This window comes from Labeo rohita, chromosome 17 (genome assembly GCF_022985175.1).
Source record: "Labeo rohita strain BAU-BD-2019 chromosome 17, IGBB_LRoh.1.0, whole genome shotgun sequence".
In the NCBI taxonomy this organism is placed as follows: domain Eukaryota; kingdom Metazoa; phylum Chordata; class Actinopteri; order Cypriniformes; family Cyprinidae; genus Labeo; species Labeo rohita.
This window is the reverse complement of record NC_066885.1, coordinates 30,357,973-30,378,925: the sequence shown is the minus strand read 5'-3', so window position 1 is coordinate 30,378,925 and position 20,953 is coordinate 30,357,973. Positions and strand designations below refer to the sequence as shown.

Here is a 20,953-nt window from a genome sequence, read left to right as displayed (position 1 = left end):
AAAGAAAAAAAAGCGAGAAGTCATACTGCTAATAACAGTGACCGTGGATTTAAAGTGCCATTTCCCCTTGAAAGTTTAGCTTGTGTGGTCAGAAGTGGGGACACTCTATTTTCAGAAATGTGCAATTTGTGGGAATCGAGGTCTCAAGTTAAATGTCAACAGAGCAAACAGAGGAATTAGAATGAAGTGGAAAAGACTGTATTGATCATAAGCATCACTCTAACATAATCGGTTTAGACCAATTTTTTGTTAAATCATGTATCAGTAACAAAAATTGAGATATATACTACTTCCTTGTTCCTGTCACAAAAGACTTATGTGCAAGCATAAATAAATAAATAAATAAATAAGGTTGCAATTGAAATTATTCAACCACCTTGACCTGCAAGACATTTTGCTGCAGAGAACAAAATTCAAACAAAGGCATCAGTACACTATTATTAATACATATTTCAGTGATTCTGAGAGCGTAAGTTGATGAATACTGGAAAAAAGAAAAAAAAAAAAAAAAAAAAAAAAAACTTTCTCTAAACATTCATGTTCAAAATTATTCAATAATTGCCGGTGCCCTGGCCCCGCCTTGGGAGAAGGGCATCCGAGTCCTCAATTATCTCAACGACCGGCTTATATTAAACGCGAGATCTCAGCCATCTGCGGCTTCAGGTCAAATGGGAGAAGAGCAAGCTCTCCCCTGTGCAGAGCATCTTTTTTCTCGGTATGGAGCTGGATTCGTTCAACATGACAGCGCGTCTCACGAACAAGCGCGCACAGTCAGTGCCGAACAGCCTGAATTTATTCAGGGGTAAGACAGCGGTCTCTCTAAAACTCTTTCAGAGGCACCTGGGGCATATGGCAGCCGCAGTCACGCTGCTCGGCCTGTTACATATAAGACCACTTCAGCACTGGCTGCACGGCCGGATCCCGAGATGGGCATGGCACCGTGGCACTTTCCAGGTCGGAGTTACCCCAGATGTCTTCCTATGGGCAGGAGTGCCCATTAGGTAAGGTGTCAAAGCACTTTGTTGTCAACACGAATGATTCCAAGACAGGCTGGGGTGCTGTATGCAACGGGCATGCAGCCTCGGCTCCTGGACGGGACTTTGACTGTAGTGGCACATCAGTTGCCTCGAGTTGGTGGCAGTGCTGCTTGCTCTTCGCCGGTTTCGACTGATGCTGCAGGACAAGCATGTACTAGTCCGTACAGACAACATAGCGATGGTGGCTTACATCAACCACCAGGGTGGTGTTTGCTCCTGTCACATGTTGCAACTCGCCCGCTATCTCCTCCTCTGGAGTCTCCTCGCTGCATGCTGTTCACATTCCGGGGGAGCAGAATCGTGCGATTATAATATAAACAAGGTAATATTTTGTTGGGTAGCCAGATCTGGGCACAGACAATAATTTAAAGCATAAAATACAAGACAATGATCTTTTCAATGATACAAAATTTATTGAACTACTCGAAGATACATGAACTAAACTTCTAAAACACACACACACACACACACACACACACACACACACATTCACACATACATGCATACAGTTCAAAGAATGAGAATTACAGAGTTTGAATGGAATCCCAAAAATTCTAGTATTTGCTACTAGTTCTTAAATCGCAACCTGAGAAAACCACAAAAGCAGAGATTTGGCTCTAGCTGTTTAAGATTTCGCACTAAGTTTTAGCAAGATAGGGAGACCTTGTTTTACTTGCGTTCGTGCTGAAGCAGGGTTTCCCTCGATGGGCTTGTCTTCGCAGAGGGAATCACGCTGCTTCTGGTTGGTTGCCGATCAGTCTTCGGGTGATGTCTTTGGGAAGCCTTCGGTGGTGATTGGACAGTTGGAATGGCTGGATGCGTCTTTGGAAGCTGGTTGCCTAGTTACGCCAGGTGATGCTCTCGGAGTTCTGCTGAGCGGCTTAGTTTGCATGGCCCAAAGACTTTGAAGATTTCAGCAGAGTCACAAAGCTTTATCTGATTCTGTACAGTACTGGATGGCAAGAACGCCTTGCAGGTCAAAAGTTGGAGTGCATCTCTTCAAATTTTGTTATTAACTTCAATAAAGTGTTGTACTACGAACACTGTATAGAATAGCAACTTTTCATTCATGTCAGCATCTTGGACATAAAACAAGCTTTCATGAACAAGCTGAAATGTCCGAAGGGTCAAGAGAGTCACGCTGGCTAGATCCTGTAAGCCCTGCAGACTGGGGACTGTCAATGTAAATCTGTCTTTCATGTTTATTCGCTTATCAATTTATGCATAGCTGGTCAGAAATAACACTGGGCGCTCTGTTGCTTAAGTGAGTCCAGACGAAGAGAGTTCTTTTCTCCTGTCAACTGAGTTAGGTTTTAACAGTTCTGATCCCCTGAGGGATAAAGACCAGGCTTTGACAGGAAGCTTTTTATTATGACCCGCAAATGGCTGAGAGAAGACTCTTTGGGCATGTGCCCAAGGTTCCCACCAATCCTTTTCAAGATCAGGTGGTGAACCTGCAAGCGCTGCCCCAGCCTTTGCACTGCTGTGTCCCCTTCGCACATTGCACATTTACATGGAACACACCCGGAGCTTTAGACACTCCGAGCAGCTCTTTGTTTGCTTAGGTTGGCTGATTGGGTAGTGGATGCCATCACCTTGGCGTACCAGTGCCAAAGTGAGCCGTGCCCCCTGGGAAGTGAGGGCTCTCCACTCGGAGAGTTGCCTCCCCCTGGGCATTGGCGCACAGCGCCTCTCTGCAGAGCTGTGGGCTAGGGGACACCTAACATCTTCGTGAGATTTTAAAATCTTCCCGTAGAGCCCGTGTCCTCCCGTGTTTTGGGTAACATCAGGTAATTGCGGGAGGCCAGCTCGGTGTTGGCTTGCAGTTTCATTCCCTCTGGATCCATGCATTTTTTTCCAGCTGTTCCCTATTGGTGAACTCTGGATCCTCCATTGCCCCGCAGTTCGAAATAGACGGAGTAGTTTGGTACTGCATCTGGTAGTGGGTTGCCATCTTCCCCTCCGGTCTTGGCTTTCATGTTTCAGTATTCCCACGGTTTATTCCCACTGTGTTCCCCTTCCCTTAATTTTTCCAATTTTCTCCACATGACCTTACATTCTGTCACTGTGCTCCACCCCCCAACAGTTGCTTCAGAACCCTGGCACCGCTGCTGGGCCCATTATCTGGCATACAGGTCATTGGGAAGCTTCATTTGTCCTGACACGCTTGCCTGTAAGCATCTGTACCTCAATTACGTAATGCAGTTCAGGTTGTGGCATTTTCCACAGGGACCCCATGACATCAGTCGGCATAACGTTGAACATGACTGACTGAAAAGGAAACATCTCAGTTACATATATAACCCTCGTTCCCTGAAGGAGGGAATGGAGATGTTACGTCCCTCATGCCACAATCTTGAACTGTATTGAATGTTGGGATGCATCTCGACTTCTCAGCACAAACCTGAATGAGTGGTTGCATGCCGCCATCTTATATACCCGTATGTATGGAGGAGTGGCTTGACATGCAAATTCCACTCCCAGTTCTCATTGGCCTTTTCTTCCTAAGCTCAGAGGTGATTGGGCTCCCAAGTGAGACCCCATGACGTCAGTAGACATAACGTCTCCGTTTCCTCCTTCAGGGTTAGGGTTACATACGTAACCAAGACGTTGACTTTATACTCTGCATTGAAATGTTTTTTTTCTCCTTTCGTTGGGTAATCTTTTTTTAGGGGGCAGCCATGGCCTTAATGGTTAGGTCCCTCAAGGCACCGAACCCTCAACTGCTCCTCGGGTGCCGCAGTGATAGCAATATGGCTGCCCACTGCTCTGGGTGTGTGTGTGCACGTGTGTGTTTGTTCACTATTCACTACTATGTGTGTGCATTTGGATGGGTTAAATGCAGAGCACAAATTCCAAGTATGGGTCACCATAGTTGGCCACATGTCATGTCCTTTCCTTTCTTTTTTTTTTGTTCAACAAAGGTCAAAGGTTTTCTGGTTTTCTGGTACAACACACCCCTAAACTAAGGGATAAGGCTCTCAGCTGTGTCTCTAGGAAGTTTTAGTGTCTTGGAAATCTTCATGTAGCCTTGGATTTGCTATTATAATAAAACTATTTCTTCTCTGTAGCTTTTATGAGAGCTCTGTTGACTTTACCATATTTTGCTGCTCATAAAAATAAGTATGTTAAAACAGTAATGTTGAATCATTGTGACATACCTGTATTATTAAAAAATAATAAAACTCAAAAACATTACATTATATGTTGACATATGTTGTTATCTCTTTTAATATGCCAGTAAACTGTTGTAGATGCAATTTTTATAAAGTCCTGGATCTTTAGAAAAGCTTGTATTTGTAGAGTGCTGCAGTCTCTGGGGGGTTGAATAATTTTGATTGCAACTGTAAATAAATAAATTCATTAATTAAGAGTAAAATCGCTTGAATGTTGTAATTGGAAAGTCTTAAAAAATGTGGAAATTATAAACTTTTGCGAGGACATAGCAGTGGCCCAATAGGCGTAGTGACAGATCAGTCAACTGTCCCTTTTCACACTGGCCTCTAGATATCAGACTGTCATTACCTGACCCGGTCACAATCAAATATATTGTAACTTTGCTTGCCAGCATAAAGGTAAAGTATGCATTTATTTGTAAATTTCAACTTTTTGAAAACGATGGTAATGAGGGGAGAAAGATTGAAAGATTTATTATCCTGTGGCTCCCTCTAGTGGACAGCAATTGTCTAGAGTAGAGTCTATGCTAAATTTGTGATAATTATTTATACCGAAACTGTAAGATAAGATACAACTAGAAAAGATACAGCTACAAACTACAGATCAGGTCCAAGGTCTCTGCCAAGTTTGCATGGCGCTTGCAGCATTACAGCCCTAAGAGGAGATACAGTACAGCTCAAAATAGCTAATAACTTCACTAATATTAGAGTGGTGGATCAAAGAATGCGGGAAAAGGGGAAAGATAACATAGATACTGTGTATGTGTGTGTACAGCAGTAAACAGAACACAATGTTTTTATCTCCTTGTTGAGAGAAATGAGAACTGCTGGCCAGCCGTGTGGACTGAAAATTGAGCTAGGGAATTTAAAAGCAGGCACTCTTAAATGTGCATTATTCTTTCTCCTCATCTCCCTGTCTATCTTCCAGTTTTCATTTTCTCTCCCTCTTCATTCTTTCTTTCCCCGTTTAAAGATCTTTTGTTTTCTAGCTTTATTATTTATTTATTTATTATATAGACCATTTCGCTAGATGTAAACAACACTGGTCCAGAAGCACTTCCTGTTTTTTTGTTTTTTATTTTTTATTTTATTTCACATATACAAATACATCTTAAAGGTGCTAATGTAACATTTTCATCCAGTCAAATGTTATGTTGGTTGTATTTTTTTGTGATGTTTGTGTAAAGTTAAAAAAAAAAAACAGGAAGTGTATCGGGACCAGTATGTTTACATCTGATGAAATGGTCTATAAGCTATATTTTCAAGATGGCTGTGATGACAGCAATGGTAACAAAAGGAAAGAAAAGAAATTTAATTATACTTTGAATTTTACATATATTAAAAGGGCAAAGACACTTCTTTCTCTTTTCTTTTTCTTTATATATATTTTTCTTTTTATTATTATCAATTATTATCAATAATAGCAATGTGTACATACTGGATTTACATAATATATTATAATTATTATTACCATACTACTACTGTTATTATTATTACTTATTTGTATTAACTTTTTCTTCTCACATGTATTGGAAGGCGGGGGAGTATTGTTATACAACACATTGCTTGTATGTTCATATGTTTGTCATTGGTTTTGGTGTATTTCTTTCTTGTTTTTTTTTTTTTTTATACTGTCTTTTGTTATGTCTTTTCAATTTTAAAAAAAATGTGCATTGAAAATTGGCAGCTAATAAAGCCTGTGCTCCAGGAACCATATTCACATAAGATCTGAGGATGAATGTAGCTATGAAAGTAAAATGATGCCTAAAAGATTTGCATATGCATCTTGTGGAAGTGTACATACATAAGATAGCACACATAAATTTGCATGCACAAGAGAAGATTTGTAAGGTGTGAAATGCATTTTAAGCGCAAGGAAAAAAAGATTTGCAGCATGTTACTGTTATTCGTAAGTGTAATCCATGTATTGTGAAACTGCAACTTCATGCTAACACAAAATAAATATGATCTGTATTTTTCTGACTTCCATTTTTCAGTACTTATACTTTTGGAATGTTTTTTTTTTTTTTTTTTTGTGCCCAAATACGGCCAAAAGCACTGCAAATGTGTGAACAGCGATTTGAAAGCGAAAACAATGGATTGAGTGAGTAGAACCATCTGTATGTGCAAATGTCTAAATGTGCAAATGTCTAAATGTCTATAAACCGATATGTAACATTCTTTCTTTGCTTTAACTGCACAATTTTGCCACGATTCTTTTACTCATCGAGTTTTGCAAGCACGAAGGGAAGGCGGGGCCCCTTCTTCTTGTGGCCAATCAAGTAAGTTCTCGCTAACTCTTGATGTACTGTTATCTGATTGGTTGAAATAAATATGCCCGTTGCCAAAAGACATTAATTTTTGTTTGGTTCAGCATCATTCTTGCTGCCGAAATATTACTTTTAATACACACATACATGTGTACATACATAAATCTCCTATTCAGAATTTTAAGATGGTGTTAACGTTGTTGGATTATCTTGTCATTACATTTAAATTTCCTGTAGCAATCTGCTTACACCACTGGACTGATGTTAAACTTTATGAGTACTGTTAATCTGACATCGCTCAGCACTAATGTATTAGAGTGCTATGCTTTGGCAAAGTAAATCATTTTTACTATGCAATAAAGCTATGAACCTGAATTTGTCAATCCCTAATTGATTTCTGGTGCAGTTCTTGAGAACATGCCTCTGTTCATGGTATTTAACACACTCAGTCATATATTTTTGATATATAGCACTGAGTCATCATTGATTCTGATATACTCATACTTTTGTGTGACTGATCATGCTATTATATATAGGTAGTATTAGTAAAAAAAAAAAAAATCTTTGACCAGATTTGACTAATGCAAAAACAGACACTTCAAATTAACATTTAAAAAAAAAAAAAAAAAAAAAAAAAACTTTTACAGAAAGTAGTTTTTAATAATGTCTAAATAAATATCCAAATGGAAGTAATTAAGTGGGAATCCAAAGTTCCCAGCAACTAGGGAAGATGTGTTTATATGTTTCTATATAGGGCTATACAGACATCTAGTGGTTACAATATGATATTGCAGATGATAAATGGTGAATAAATTAGAGATTAGTATTTAGTACCTTAAAATCCTCTTAAATCACAACATGCTACAGGAAAAATACATACTATTGAGAAATAAGCAAAAAATAAAAAAAAAACCATCTGAAATCACCCTTGATCAGTAGACTGGTGAAATTTTACATGTAGTTAAGATACTAAAATACTAAAAAGGATAGGCTACATACACTGAATACATAGAAATTCTATTTCTTAAAGCTCAAAAAACTTTCAGTGTGCATTAAAAGTAAAATTCCAGCATCTAGAAGTCAGTGACTGACAAATTCAGATTCAAGTAACGTTATAGTAATAGCATAGTAGTATTACAAAAAAAGTATTTTTTTGTTTGTTTCTGTTAGTATGTATGTGTGCTGTTATGGAGTGAAGGCGATGTGAGGCGTATAAATCCAAATGCAAGCTTTTATTCAAAGACATGCAGTTCTTCAACAGCGATGTTAGCTTCAAGTATTTTAATCCATGTAAGGGTCCTAGCATCTCCCAAAGTTCTCCATAGCTTCAGCATAGCTTCTCCCAATGTTCTGTCTGTAAGACAGAACTTTATACCTAAAGACAAATGGCTAGAAACAACAGATACTATCAGGACCTCCCCTGAGTTCAAGAGAAATGCTGTTCCTGTTATTCTAAATGGATGTACCATTTAGATTTAGGTTTACACCTTTACAGAAACAGTTCCTGTTGACTGCATTTGAGGCACAGTCACAATGTAAATGCATCTGACTAAAGTTATACATAATCTTTCAATCCCCCCTTTGATCATTTTTAATCACAAAACATATTTTTCAGTAATCATGAATGCAGCATGCTGCATACAGGCTCCATTACTTGAGGTGACAGAATAAGAGTTCATGGTGAAGTTCGCATTCTCTTAATTGCCTAAGTCCTTATTTATTTTGGCATTGCGATCACGTGGAAGTGGCCACTGCAGTGCAGTCTAAGCACTGGATGTTTTTGGTCATCCACTGGAACGCTGGAACACCTGCAATCACACACAAGAGAAAAGGGAAACATATCTTTCCAAAGAAAGGATTTTAAACAAATCATGCCTAACTGCCAATAAACTGTCCCTGTTTGATGTTGGAAGGACACTACAGTCCTCATGTGACAAGCTAGAGCCTCAAAACCCTAGTCCTGCCATATCTGGACTCTGAAAAACACTACTGCCTTCTATCCCTCATCTCTAGGCAAATTCACATCAATCCACTCATTGTTTTTCCCACGGCTTAACTGCTGGATCAAATGCTGGGAGATCCTGAAGTGACCTCTGAGTTTTTTTAATCTTTACTATACCATGGCCCCTCTTTGGAGGTGCCAAAACTTCATTCTTGGCATTGTGTACTTTCATCAGTTTGGACAAGGCTGTCAGATTTTCATTGAACATGGGCTGGCCTTGGACATGTTTAAAAGGGCATAGCCTTTTCCTTCTGGTTTTCCTTAATGCATTGGTTGTCATCACGCAGTTTTGCTCCATCTTCCATTAACAATGATGATGTTTTCTGGACACTTCAGTTTGAATCTGTTTACTATGCAAAACTGTATGTCTTGATGAAGTTGTCTTAATGCGCTGTATGTGCACCTCTCTCCTTTATGGCTTGATTAGCAGCACTGCCTACTAGGACATCATTTTCTGTATTGCATGTCTAGTTGGTCTCAGGCGTGTAAAACATCTTTAAAACCACTTGAATCATTATATAAAAGGGCTATAAAAATTCATGATAAAAAATCTCGATTATATCATCACTGTAAAGTACAAAGTAAATATAATTTTCTGAGTTTCAAAAATCTTATTAAATATAATCAAATTTCTGCTTTGTTTAAAATAATCCATAACATCGCTGCTCCCCCTTTGAAAACATTTTTCACACTAAATTCGGAGAGAATTTCTAGAACCACACGGTTGACAGTCAGAGGAGAGTGCAGCGTTACAAGATGTAAAACTGCATATGGTCAACAATCTTTCTCTTATAAAGCAGTGAGCCTTTGGAATACTCTTCCAAACGAAATTATTTCATGCACAAATTATTGTACTTTTACACGCCTGACCAAACAGTGGTTATTATCAAAGCAAATTTGTATGCATTAAATGACTGTGATATGAATGCTGTAAACTGTGAGTGAGTGAATTGAATGATGATAGAAAGTGCTTTTATGATGTGAGCTTCTATGTATTTTTCTGCATATATTTGATAAGCTTTTGTAAGTGTAACAACAACCTGTCCAGGGACTGCGGGTGGAAATTAGCATTTTTGCTATAACCTGGCACATGACATCTTTTCTTATTTTAGACTAATGTTGTTTGTGCATTGTCCCTGATCAAATAAATTAAATTAAATTAAATTAAATTAAATCATCTTTGGCTTCAGTTGTTGAAGTTTCTGTGTATGCGTTTCCCTTTTGTATGGTGTCTTCACTTGTCTTGCTTGTACATTGTGCGTCTGGCAATTCTTTTGACCATTTGTCAACTTGTTCTGGAGTAGCTGGTCTGGTATGTTCTGTATGGGACATTTTTCTTTACCAACTTTTTTACAGTGCGAGTTTGTGGTTCACCATTCTCCTCAAACTCTTCCTCATTGTCAATTTCAGCTTCAGTCCATCTGTTCTTGACGATTACAGGAGCAAGTCTAACCTTTGTGTTCCTTTTAGTATCAGCATGTTTGTTGATGTCTTTATTGCTGTCATCAGAGCTGCTTTAAGATTTTGAATCCAGTCATTTGGAGAGCAAACTCAGCAACTTGTCATTCTCATAGTGAGAATGACAGTCGTTCTTTGTCCTCTTTCACATTCTACAATTGTTCAGCCAGCGCTCAAACCTTTGCTTTCTCTGCTGTGATCTCACGTTGTAATTTGTCAGTCTCACACTTCTGCAGATGCTGTACAATTTGTTTGACCAAAATCACAGACAGTCCATCTTTCTTGGTGTTTGTCCATAAGCACTGCATCTTTCCATAAGCCCTTTTAATGTCCAACAAGGCCCATTGTCCACTCTCTGAGTGCTTAATGGTGTACCTCTGGCACATGTCATCATGGCACTTCCTTAGTCCCAGCCTATTGTCCAAATTGCTTAGCTTTCAATACTACATACAAAACAAAACATTCACTTTCACTAATTTTCCTTGTTTCATTTCTGAAAAATCCTGAGTGATAAGACTTGTCTAATTCTAGTCCTAGCTCAGAAGGCTGAATTTGCTTCAAATGTGTCCCTTAGACAATTTACTTTTAGATCTTTATGTATCTTTCAACAGAAGGTAAACAAACTTGTTTCATGGCTTTATGCCATCTTCTTTTAACCCAGTTACTTTTCAAAACTAAAAAAGTGGCTACTAAAATAGCAGTCAAGAATTCACAATTCTTGCAGCAACATGAGTCCCAGTGTTTTCTATGACTCCTACAGTCTCTGGACGAATGGACTAAATTGTCTTTGTTGTTTTTTTACCCGATTCCTACAGATAAAAAGAGAAAGGACCAAGCCTCTGCTTCTACAATCTCTTTATGAAAAGATTAAATTGTTTCTTACACAATTCCTACAGACAAAAAGAGAAAGGACCAAGCCTTTGCTTCTACAATCTCTTTATGAATGGACCAAATTGTTTCTTTAACAATTCCTGCAGACTCCAAAGAACAGGTCCAAGCTATAAACACTATATCTATAGCTCCTACAGTCTCAGGCGAACGAACTAAATAATTTAAAAGGTTCCTACAGATTCAAGAGAAAGGCCTAAGCCAAAAAATTCTTAAACATTGCTATACTGATTATTATGGCTACACTACATACATCAAATGATCTGCTTACTTATGAAGTGTTCTTTAAGTGTTCTTTTAGAGAGCTGAAAAATTTCACTCACCAAATTAGGGTCTTTGAGACAGGATCCAGTTGATTCAAATAACTTGTGTCCACAGATGCAGTCTGTTGCTCTTCAACACAAAAACTGTAGAATATCCAAGACTTTTCTGTCCACTTTTTGTTGAAGTTGGTGAGATCTTGTCTTCTTAGTCTCTCCTGGCTGGCTCGCCAAATTGTTAGATTTTGCTGTATTTGGCTGAGCAGTGGTTTGGGTGGCTCGCCAATGTATTAAATTTCTCTAATACATAAAATAAGTAAGCTTGACCAGAGGTCTTGTGGGGAGAAGCATTTATTAAAGGTAGCAGTGTAGAAGGTCAGTGATGTTAGCTTGCTGGTCTTCAAGAATCTTAACCTGTGTACGGGTCCTAGCTTCTCCATAGCTTTTCTCTAGCTTCTCTTAATGTTCTGTCTATAAGACAGAACTTTATACCTAAAGACAAATGGCTAGAAACAATAGATACTATCAGGACTTCCTGCTGGGGATCCTGCAATCTACAAGATGATCCAGAGAAATGCTGTTCCTTTCTTATTCTAAATGGATGGACCATTTGGTTTCCACCTTTACAGAGACGGTTTTTGTTGATTGCATTTGAGGCACAGTCACAATGTAAATGCATCTGACTAAAGTTATACATAATCTTTCAACTGGCTGAGTTAGATGATTAACACTAAACACTAGAAAATCAGTCCAGTCTCCCCAGCTGTAAATGTCATTGGCTGTAACAAGTCTTGTGTTGCTTATAATAAATTGACATGTTGATATCACATAAGCAGTCTTTCAGAATGCTCTCAGTTACATGTATGTAGATGCATACTGTTTGCATTAGTAAGTGTGGTGCTTCGTACAGGGTGTCGCTCTGGGACGGGTGAGTTTGAGGCTGGGAGTGAAAAGTTACAGTATACTCACTACAAAATTCTAGACTATACCACTGGTGAGGGTTAAAGCAGAGACTTACGGTAAGTCCTCCAGATGACATGCCTCATGTTGGGGATTCAGTAGATCATAGCCAGTCTCATTGTAGATTTCCAGGTAAGATATGTGGGTTGTATAGATCATACTGCTGTCCTGCAAATAGATATACAACTAACTGAATAAAGTAAATACCAGGTAAAATCAAAACAGTCCAAGTTTACCAGTTAAATCTTGATTCTAGCCACGATTACTTCTTCATCAACATTTTTTTTTTTCATTTTACTGAATGCATGCATGTCTACTGACCTTGCTGAAATGCTGATAAAGGTAAGAAAGAGTTCTTGGGATGATCCCTCGGTCACTGTAGTGCTCTGCACCTCCAGTGATTGTAAAGGTCTTCCCACTTCCGGTCTGGCCATAGGCAAAGATGGTGCCATTATAACCTGCCAGCACACTATCAAAAGGTGCAAGGTTAACAATGACCTAAAGGACATTTGTGTGCTATGTTTGTTACTATGATTGTTGATGATGGTTATATAAAGTCTTATTGCTTGATAGATGATTGCTTAAAGGGGTCATCGGATGCCCATTTTCCACAAGTTGTTATGATTCTTTAGGGTCTTAATGAAAAGTCTATAACATGCTTTGGTTAAAATATCTCAGTGGTAGTGTAAATAACACTTTACCTTGCTAAAATCAGGCGCCACAATAGACACATTTATGTAGATCGGGAGGCGCATTCCCTTCACAAACAAACGTAATCCACTGCATCTTCAGCGGTTTAAATGTCAGGAGTAAATGACGACCACTATGTTCATTATTACATCCAGCAACACAACACCTCAATCACTCAATCGGAGATATTCTTGTCTAACTTACATCCCTGCTCCGGCATCGAAACAATGGCGGTCGGACTGTTACAGATGATTTAGGTGGGTCTGAGGTAAAACACTCATGTCAATTAACTATCGTGGGAGTGGCCTCTGCCTCTGGAGTGGGCTCGATTTGAAAAGGGGATATTATTTTTAGATTAATTAAAAACCACTGCATGGATTTATATCATTATAGGGTAGATGTGTACATACACTGCCAACACACATTAATGTTCAAACAACATGTAAAAGTGAACTTTGCATCAGATGACCCCAAGTTGCGATTGCTTTGGTACATTGATGCAATTGACTATGTACATTTGTCTGTGCTTTCCTATATTATCAGTTGTTAATGTCATGTTGCTCAAAATGTATTATATAGTTCTCTGTGCAATAGTCTTAGCCCTCAAAACATCTAGTCATTAGTTCATTGTATCAGTCGTTAAATGCTGATACAATGAACAGTCGTCTTCTTATTATTTCTTATTATTTTTTTCTGCCCTAAAAGTGTCTGGCCAGCCAAAACTGTAAGTCGTAGATTTTACATTTGACATTTTTGCCCATATCTCCACAACTACATTTACAATTTTTTTTCCCCTGAACGTCGAGCTGAACAAAATGTATATCTCAGATTTTCACCATGAATAAAATTGTTCCACCATTTTGAGCTGATTTATAAATTTACTTTTTCAAACTCATCCTACACCGTTTGTTCAATTAACACCAAAATTGCATGTATGACCTAGAGACCCTCATGACAAAAAGTTATCAAAAGAATTTGGACTCATCAAATGGTTTCCAAAATATGGTTTAAATAAGTGCTTGGAGCAATGACTACAAAATGTATTGACGTATATCTTCCAAATGGTTTAACTCTTGCTGCGCACACTTTTGCCAAGGCAGAGTGAAGGCTGTGGTCGTGGGGATTGCTTGTTTCTTTCTGCCCTCGCTACTCAGGCAAAAATTCACGCAATTTATGTGTGGTTTGTTCGGGAGCTAAGCACGCACAGTCCACTCTTGAGGGGGTGGGCTGTGTCCATTCATAAATATGTTCATTCATAAATGTCACAAATGACGTGCACGTGTGAAGTATCTCAAACGTTTAGCTGTGCCCCCATTGCCATTTAATTCTGAGGAATTAATCAATATTACTACATCTGGTTAGATGTCTATTTTTTACAGTTCTCTCTTGGGGTTGGAAGCACGCTTGCTGTTTCTTCCCCCCATTGAGAGCATGGTGCTACACCTTCCTCTGAGGAGGTTGATGCAGTTGGGTTCTAATCCGGGTGGTGTCCTATTCTGGATCTGCGTCAGCTGAACTGTGCCGCAGATGCGCCTCAAGTTCAGGATGCTGACGCTCAAGCAGGGTGTGTCTCAAATCATGTTCGAGGATTGGTTTGTCACAATAGATCTAAGCATGCACAGTTCCTCATTTCCATCCTTCCTCAACACAGGAAGTTCCTGAGGTTTGCTTTGGGGCACAACTCATAGCCTCCGGTCTCTCAACTGTTGAGACCCTCCTCCAGTCCAGAGCTCCCTCCACGAGGAAACTGTACACCTTGAAACGGAAGCTTTTCACTTCTTGGTGAGGTGACCACTAGCTCAACCCAGTTAACTGCCCCATTGGTACAGTGCTGGAGTTCCTGCAGGCCCATCTCTCCACAGGGTTGACCCACTCTACCCTGGAGGTCTACGTGGTGGCCATTGCGGCCTACCAAGTCCCTCTCAGTGGTCTTTCTGTGGGCAGACACCCCCTTGTGACACTGAGGCTTCTGGCCAGGTGTAGCTATGAAGTGGTGGATCGGGATGCTATTCCATAAACTTGAGTCATCTGATCTCCCCCTCTCTGACCCATATTTCCGGCATCCCTGCAAGCGCTTCCTTCTCTCTACCAGAAGCTGCCAGCTGCTTTCACCGTACATGCTTTATAGCTTCCTGGCCTCTACGTCACCCCACCCATGACGTCTCGCTTCTCTGTTGGACCTATTACACACGTGTTTCAGAGCTTGGTTACACTGAAGGCTTTCCAAATGTGTTTTGACACAGCGTCTCGTTCCCTCGGGGAACCATGGTTACATATGTAACCTGGAGACATTTTTGCCAACTCAAAATGGCAGACGACCGACAGACTACACCATGTTGTACTAATATTGTCCACTAGAGTAAATAAAAGGAAGGATAAGAAATCTATTGAGATGAAGAACGTAAGTGTTGTCCAAAACAGGAAGGTACAAGACAACACATTTTTTTACATATTGTATTTAAAATCTGTTAAATGGCTCAAAAGATTAACCAGCAAAATATTCATTATAGTTTCATAAAGTTTAATAAAGGCTAAAACAATCTATAGGAGCCGATTTTAATGCAATTATATATTTGTCCATTGGGTGGCACTGGAAATGGTATATCAGGGCAGTTGGTTAATGAGACAACAGGTGTGTATTGGTAGTGGGGAAAACAGCTTTTGACCATGCTGGATCATTTCATTTTTAGATTGTGCTTTGTCATGCTAATTTATTGGATTATATGTTTTGGATTGAGTTGAATCTACAAGGTATGGAATTTTGTTTTCTGTAAACTAGACAAAATGACACCACAGAAGGCTAACTGGAAGCAATGTTTATTCACTGGAGCACAATAAAGAAAGACACTCTTTGCATTTTACATCGGTTTGCATTTACATCGACTTTATTTTGTATGCGTCAATTACTTGCCTGCTCTTATAACCAATACTAGCATCTTAATGGAAGCCGCTACACAATCTAAAGCCACTTTTCCACTATCGGGCCGAAGCATTCTCTTTGCTTACAGTTTTTCCTCAGTCGCTTTGGTGCATTTCTTGAATCACCCTTAATGTTCATAAAGTAGTACGTGCATTTCCCAAAACAATTTGTACAAACAGCACCACACAATGGATTACCTTGTAAACGCCCCACTAAGCACTCCCAGAAGGGCAAATTACAAATAAATTTATAAGGTAGGTCTCCACTGATTATACTTGGTTTAACCAGACCCAGAACCGTACAAACTATGAGGCTGACCACAGAAATAGTTTCAAAGAAGTATTTTGCTTCACAAAACACCTTTCATAAAGACACCAACAACAAGGGAAAGAGTCAATTGCACGTATGTTTTTCTTTGATTTCTGACAGAGAAAGAATTACTTAAGAAAAAAAAGCTTATCTGTTCTTTATCCACTAAGTTTTGCGTTATCCTTGGAGTCAATTGTCCCTTGGTAAAGATGTAATGAGTTTTCACAGAGATGAGCAAATGTTCCCGAAGTTCCCTTCCTAGCATGAGTTCCAGTTAGAGTTGCATGAGGGTTCCCAGGTTCTACATTAGGGCACGTCGAAAAATCCTTGCCGATAATCACCAATCTGTTATTCAATGGAAGTCTCCAACATCCAAATGATGAGCAGTGAAACATTAGCAATGGAGTAGGTCTCAGAGAAGTATGTATCAAGATCAAAATTGTAGACGAGGAAAATAAAGAGTCCTACACTGACCAAAATTATAAAAGCAACACTTTTGTTTTGCCCCCATTTTTCATGAGCTGAACTCAAAGATCTAAGACTTTTTCTATGTATTCAGAAGGCCTATTTCTCTCAAATATTGTTCACAAATCTGTCTAAATCTGTTAGTGAGCACTTCTCCTTTGCCGAGATAATCCATCCACCTCACAGGTGTGGCAAATCAAGATGCTGATTAGACAGCATGATTATTGCACAGGTGTGCCTTAGGCTGGCCACAATAAAAGGCCACTCTAAAATGTGCCGTTTTATCACACAGAACAATGCCAAAGATGTCACAGGTTTTGAGGGAGCGTGTAATTGGCATGCTGACTGCAGGAACGTCCACCTGCTGCCTGTGAATTGAATGTTAATTTCTATACCATAAGCCATCTCCAAAGGCGTTTCAGAGAATTTGGCAGTACATCCAACAACCGCAGACCACGTGTAACCACACCAGCCCAGGACCTCCACATCCAGCATTTTCACCTCCAAGATCGTCTGAGACCGGCCACCGGGACAGCTGCTGCAACAATCGGTTTGCATAACCAAAGAATTTTTGCACAAACTATCCGAAACCGTCTCAGAGAAGCTCATCTGCATGCTCGTCATCCTCATCGGGTTCTCAACCTGACTGCAGTTCGTCGTCCTGACTTACTTGAGTCGGCAAATGCTCACATTCAATGGCGTCTGGCCAATACAGTAAAACTGCACATTTTAGAGTGGCCTTTTATTGTGGCCAGCCTAAGGCACACCTGTGCAACAATCATGCTGTCTAATCAGCATCTTGATATGCCACACCTGTGAGGTGGATGGATTATCTCGGCAAAGGAGAAGTGCTCACTAATACAGATTTAGACAGATTTGTGAACAATATTTGAGAGAAATAGGCTTTTTGTGTACATAGAAAAAGTCTTAGATCTTTGAGTGCAGCTCATGAAAAATGGGGGCAAAAACAAAAGTGTTGCGTTTTGGTCAGTGTATACAGAAACATACAGGCTAACATTAGCACCAAACACCATCACATTTAAATAACCCAAATAAGACATAAACCACATACAAAATAAATGCAATATCAACAACACAAAGTGAACAAAAGCACTTACTAGGTTGAGCTTAAAACAACAGTTTCCCAACCCAGACTGTACACATGAAGTTAGCACCAGAGGGAGTCATACTTCCCTCCAACCAAACATACTCTTGCTCTGTTATCCCCTAACTTTAATCCCAGAGGAGCAGTACTTTATAGAGTCCCCGGGAGCATGGAAGAAGTACTACTGCTAGAAAACCATAGTAACTGCACTATGGGCAGTTACAACCTGCAAAAGCCTGTTACTTACTCAAAACCTTTAGTTCATCTCTCAAAAGTATTTACATCAATTAACATATCAGTGCCATCAGAATGAAAAAAGTCCTTGTGTAATTGTTCACAAACAAGATAGTTAAAATGTTGTCAATATAACAGTGCACTCTGTTAGTATTACCTGATGTAAACAACAGTTTGGCAACTGGCAACAGTTTGGATGACAGTTACTGTATTGAAATTAGGAAGGCTGCACTTTTTATGTACGCCATATTTCCATTTCAAAAGTACAAATTTACACATTACTGTATGTGGGGATGTTGACTGAAAGAGACTGGATAGTCATTGTGATACAAAAAAGAAAAAATATGGGTGAAAATACAAAATTAGAAAGACAAACACTGGAATCACCCCTTCTCCAGAACTTTGCTTTTGCATGCAGCACAGTATGAGGAATTTCAGAACTGGTTTATCATTGGTTGATCTACATTCTCTTCATTAGTAAAAGTCAATTAATTATTGTTAAATAATTAATTCATAACGAATTAATTAATTGTAGCCTACCGTTTCCACTACCTGACCCGCATGGTCTTTGTTTTACCCATAACCAAACCATAAATAAACAAAGATAATTTACACACAAATTACCACCTGTCAATCACTTTTTCCGCGGGACTCTGGCAGGGGCGTCGCTAGGGCTAATCACTCGGGGCTGGAGCCCCGAACGTTTTTACTCCAGCCCCGAATGTTTTGGGTTTTTTTTTTTTTTTTTTTTTTTTTTTTTTGTATGGCCCTATGATTTCCACGGAATTTGTTAAAGCTTGAATCAAATAATCAAAAGTTGGTCATTAAACTTAAATCAAGTCGCGATATGGACTCGTATCTGTAAATATTATGCCGCAAAATACTATTTAAATATGAATCCTTCATGTTCCGCGTGTCTTTTTATGAATGAACGGCGCGGACGCTCCCAGTGATTTCAGCGTCTGCCGTTTCACTAAATGAGGACATAAATATCTTGACAACATCTCCAGAACTGCTCTGAGATTCACTTCATGAGCATTTCACTGTTTCATCTGAGTAAAACAAGTGTCAAAAATACACACAGAAAGTTAAAGGTATTCACGGCAACCCGTCAAAGTAAAAGTTCGGTTTATTTTATTAATGGTTCAGTATGTACTTGCCCACTACTACTACTACTACTACTACTATTAATTTATAAAATGTATACAATTTTTTCACACAATATTTCTTCCACGTTTTAAATCTTAATAGTAAATCCCCTTTTGTCAAAAAATAAAATATAATTTTCATTAAAAGATCAATTAAATTAATATTTTATATCTTCATTTGATAACCAGAAAAATACAGACATGCAAAACATATTTGGTAACAATAAAACGTAAGTGAGAAAATAAAACATTTTATAGGGTCCTAAACATGTCATTTTTCTTAACTTTTGATAAATTGACTGTAAATTGTTTAAGATTCATGGTTTTAATTAATTACACATGATTAATTACATTTTGATTAATAAAATTAAATTTAATCATTAAAAAGATCCAGAAAAATGAAAACAGAAAACAGAATTTGAAAAAAATAAAATAAATTAAAATAAAACGGAATTTGGGGGAAATTTTTTTTGCATGCAACTATATATTTGTTACAGTTATAAATACATTTTCAAATATATTATTTTATTTGACATATTTTTGTAATGTTATAATACTTTGCTATTTGCAGTGATTACTATTTACTATTGTTCATAGTGTGACAAGGTCTTTAACCCCCAGTTTAATGCCCCCGGAACCCCCCCTAAAAGGATCCAGTTTCAAGCTCCTACCCACCACCAATAGCCCCTGATGTTTTGGCACCAGCCTTGGATGTTTTAAAATCCTAGAAACGCCCCTGGACTCTGGCATGAATAGGCACAGTGATCTGTGTCATTATAATGGCGTCGACAAACTTGGTTGGTAAAAAAGGTGCAAATTCACCTATCTGGCAATACTTTGGCTTTTGTATGCCTCATTTATTAATGTAAACGAACTAGTTCGTGTAATTCGTTTGGAGTTCACTGTAATTTGTATTGTGATCGCTAACAACTTCCTTGTTATTATTTCCTCATAATAATCCCAACAAACATGAGACGTCCACCCGACGTGCAGATCATGTCTATATTCCGACAAAGACGTTGAAATGACGTCGTTTGGACGTCGTTTGCTCAGTGGGATAATAATAAAATAAGTAAAGATGCGGAAATTGAAAGCATGCATTTCATTTGGCTATATAGTGTGATTAAGTGTGTGTTTTTCGCGAGCAGGTTGCTGCTGCAGCGGGGGCGGGGCGGAGGATCGCAATGCCGGCTCAGCATCGTTATGTCTATCGGCCATCGGCGATGGACTATGGCATCGTCTATCGACCCAACCCTAATAGAAATGTGTAGAAAATATGACAGCTTATGACAACCAACCATTTTGCATTTAATGACTTATACAATGAACTAATGACTAGATGTTTTGGGGGGGTAAGACTATTGCACAGAAAACTATATAATACATTTTGAGCAACATGACATTAGTAACTGATAATGTAGGAAAACGCAGACAAATGTACATAAATTTCTGATCTGAGAAATGCACCAAAGCGACTGAGAAAAACTGAAAACTATTCAACCTGATAGTGGAAAAGCGGCTTAAGTTTAATCAAAGAAATCTGTGATCTCCAAAATACCTTCATATTTATTTATATATCGTAACTTCAGAAAATATTGGTCAAATTCTTTCAGTGGTAACTGGGTGAAAATAAGAAGTTAATCCCACACTGGTTTAATGCAGTGTTTCTCAACTAGTGGGTCACATGAAAGCTGTTGACACTTCTGTCAGATGCAGTTTAAGTAAAGAATGCCTGGGAAAAACCCTGTCCCGATCTGCAGCATAATGAGAGGTCAGGCTTAATGTCAGTGTCATTATTCGCTGCTTTTGTAAATTGTTATAAAAAAAAAAGCCACTAATCTCAGAAAACGAGTTATCATGTCCTGTCATACTTTACTCTTCAGTTCATTGCACGCTTTATATCACTTCACCAAAGCACATAAGAAACTGTGAGCATGCAACGTGTGTTTTGACAATCGATTGTGAAAAACTGTAATAAGGTCCTATCTCAACATCTCCACAGGCCTCTTCCTTTGTGGATGGTGGTGTTGC

At 38.8% G+C, this 20,953-nt stretch overlaps 1 protein-coding gene across 3 annotated transcripts in view; it reads right to left on the bottom strand.

Moving 5' to 3' along the window:
- kif6 (kinesin family member 6) overlaps positions 1 to 20,953 on the bottom strand; it is a 122,530-nt gene that overhangs the window by 74,402 nt on the left and 27,175 nt on the right. For all 3 annotated transcript variants that reach the window (XM_051133284.1, XM_051133283.1, XM_051133285.1), the window contains exons 4-5: positions 12,373 to 12,520; positions 12,110 to 12,219 (exon numbers count right to left, since the gene is read on the bottom strand). In XM_051133284.1, the coding sequence (XP_050989241.1) occupies positions 12,110 to 12,219; positions 12,373 to 12,520 (258 nt within the window). The remainder of the gene's footprint in view (positions 1 to 12,109; positions 12,220 to 12,372; positions 12,521 to 20,953) is intronic.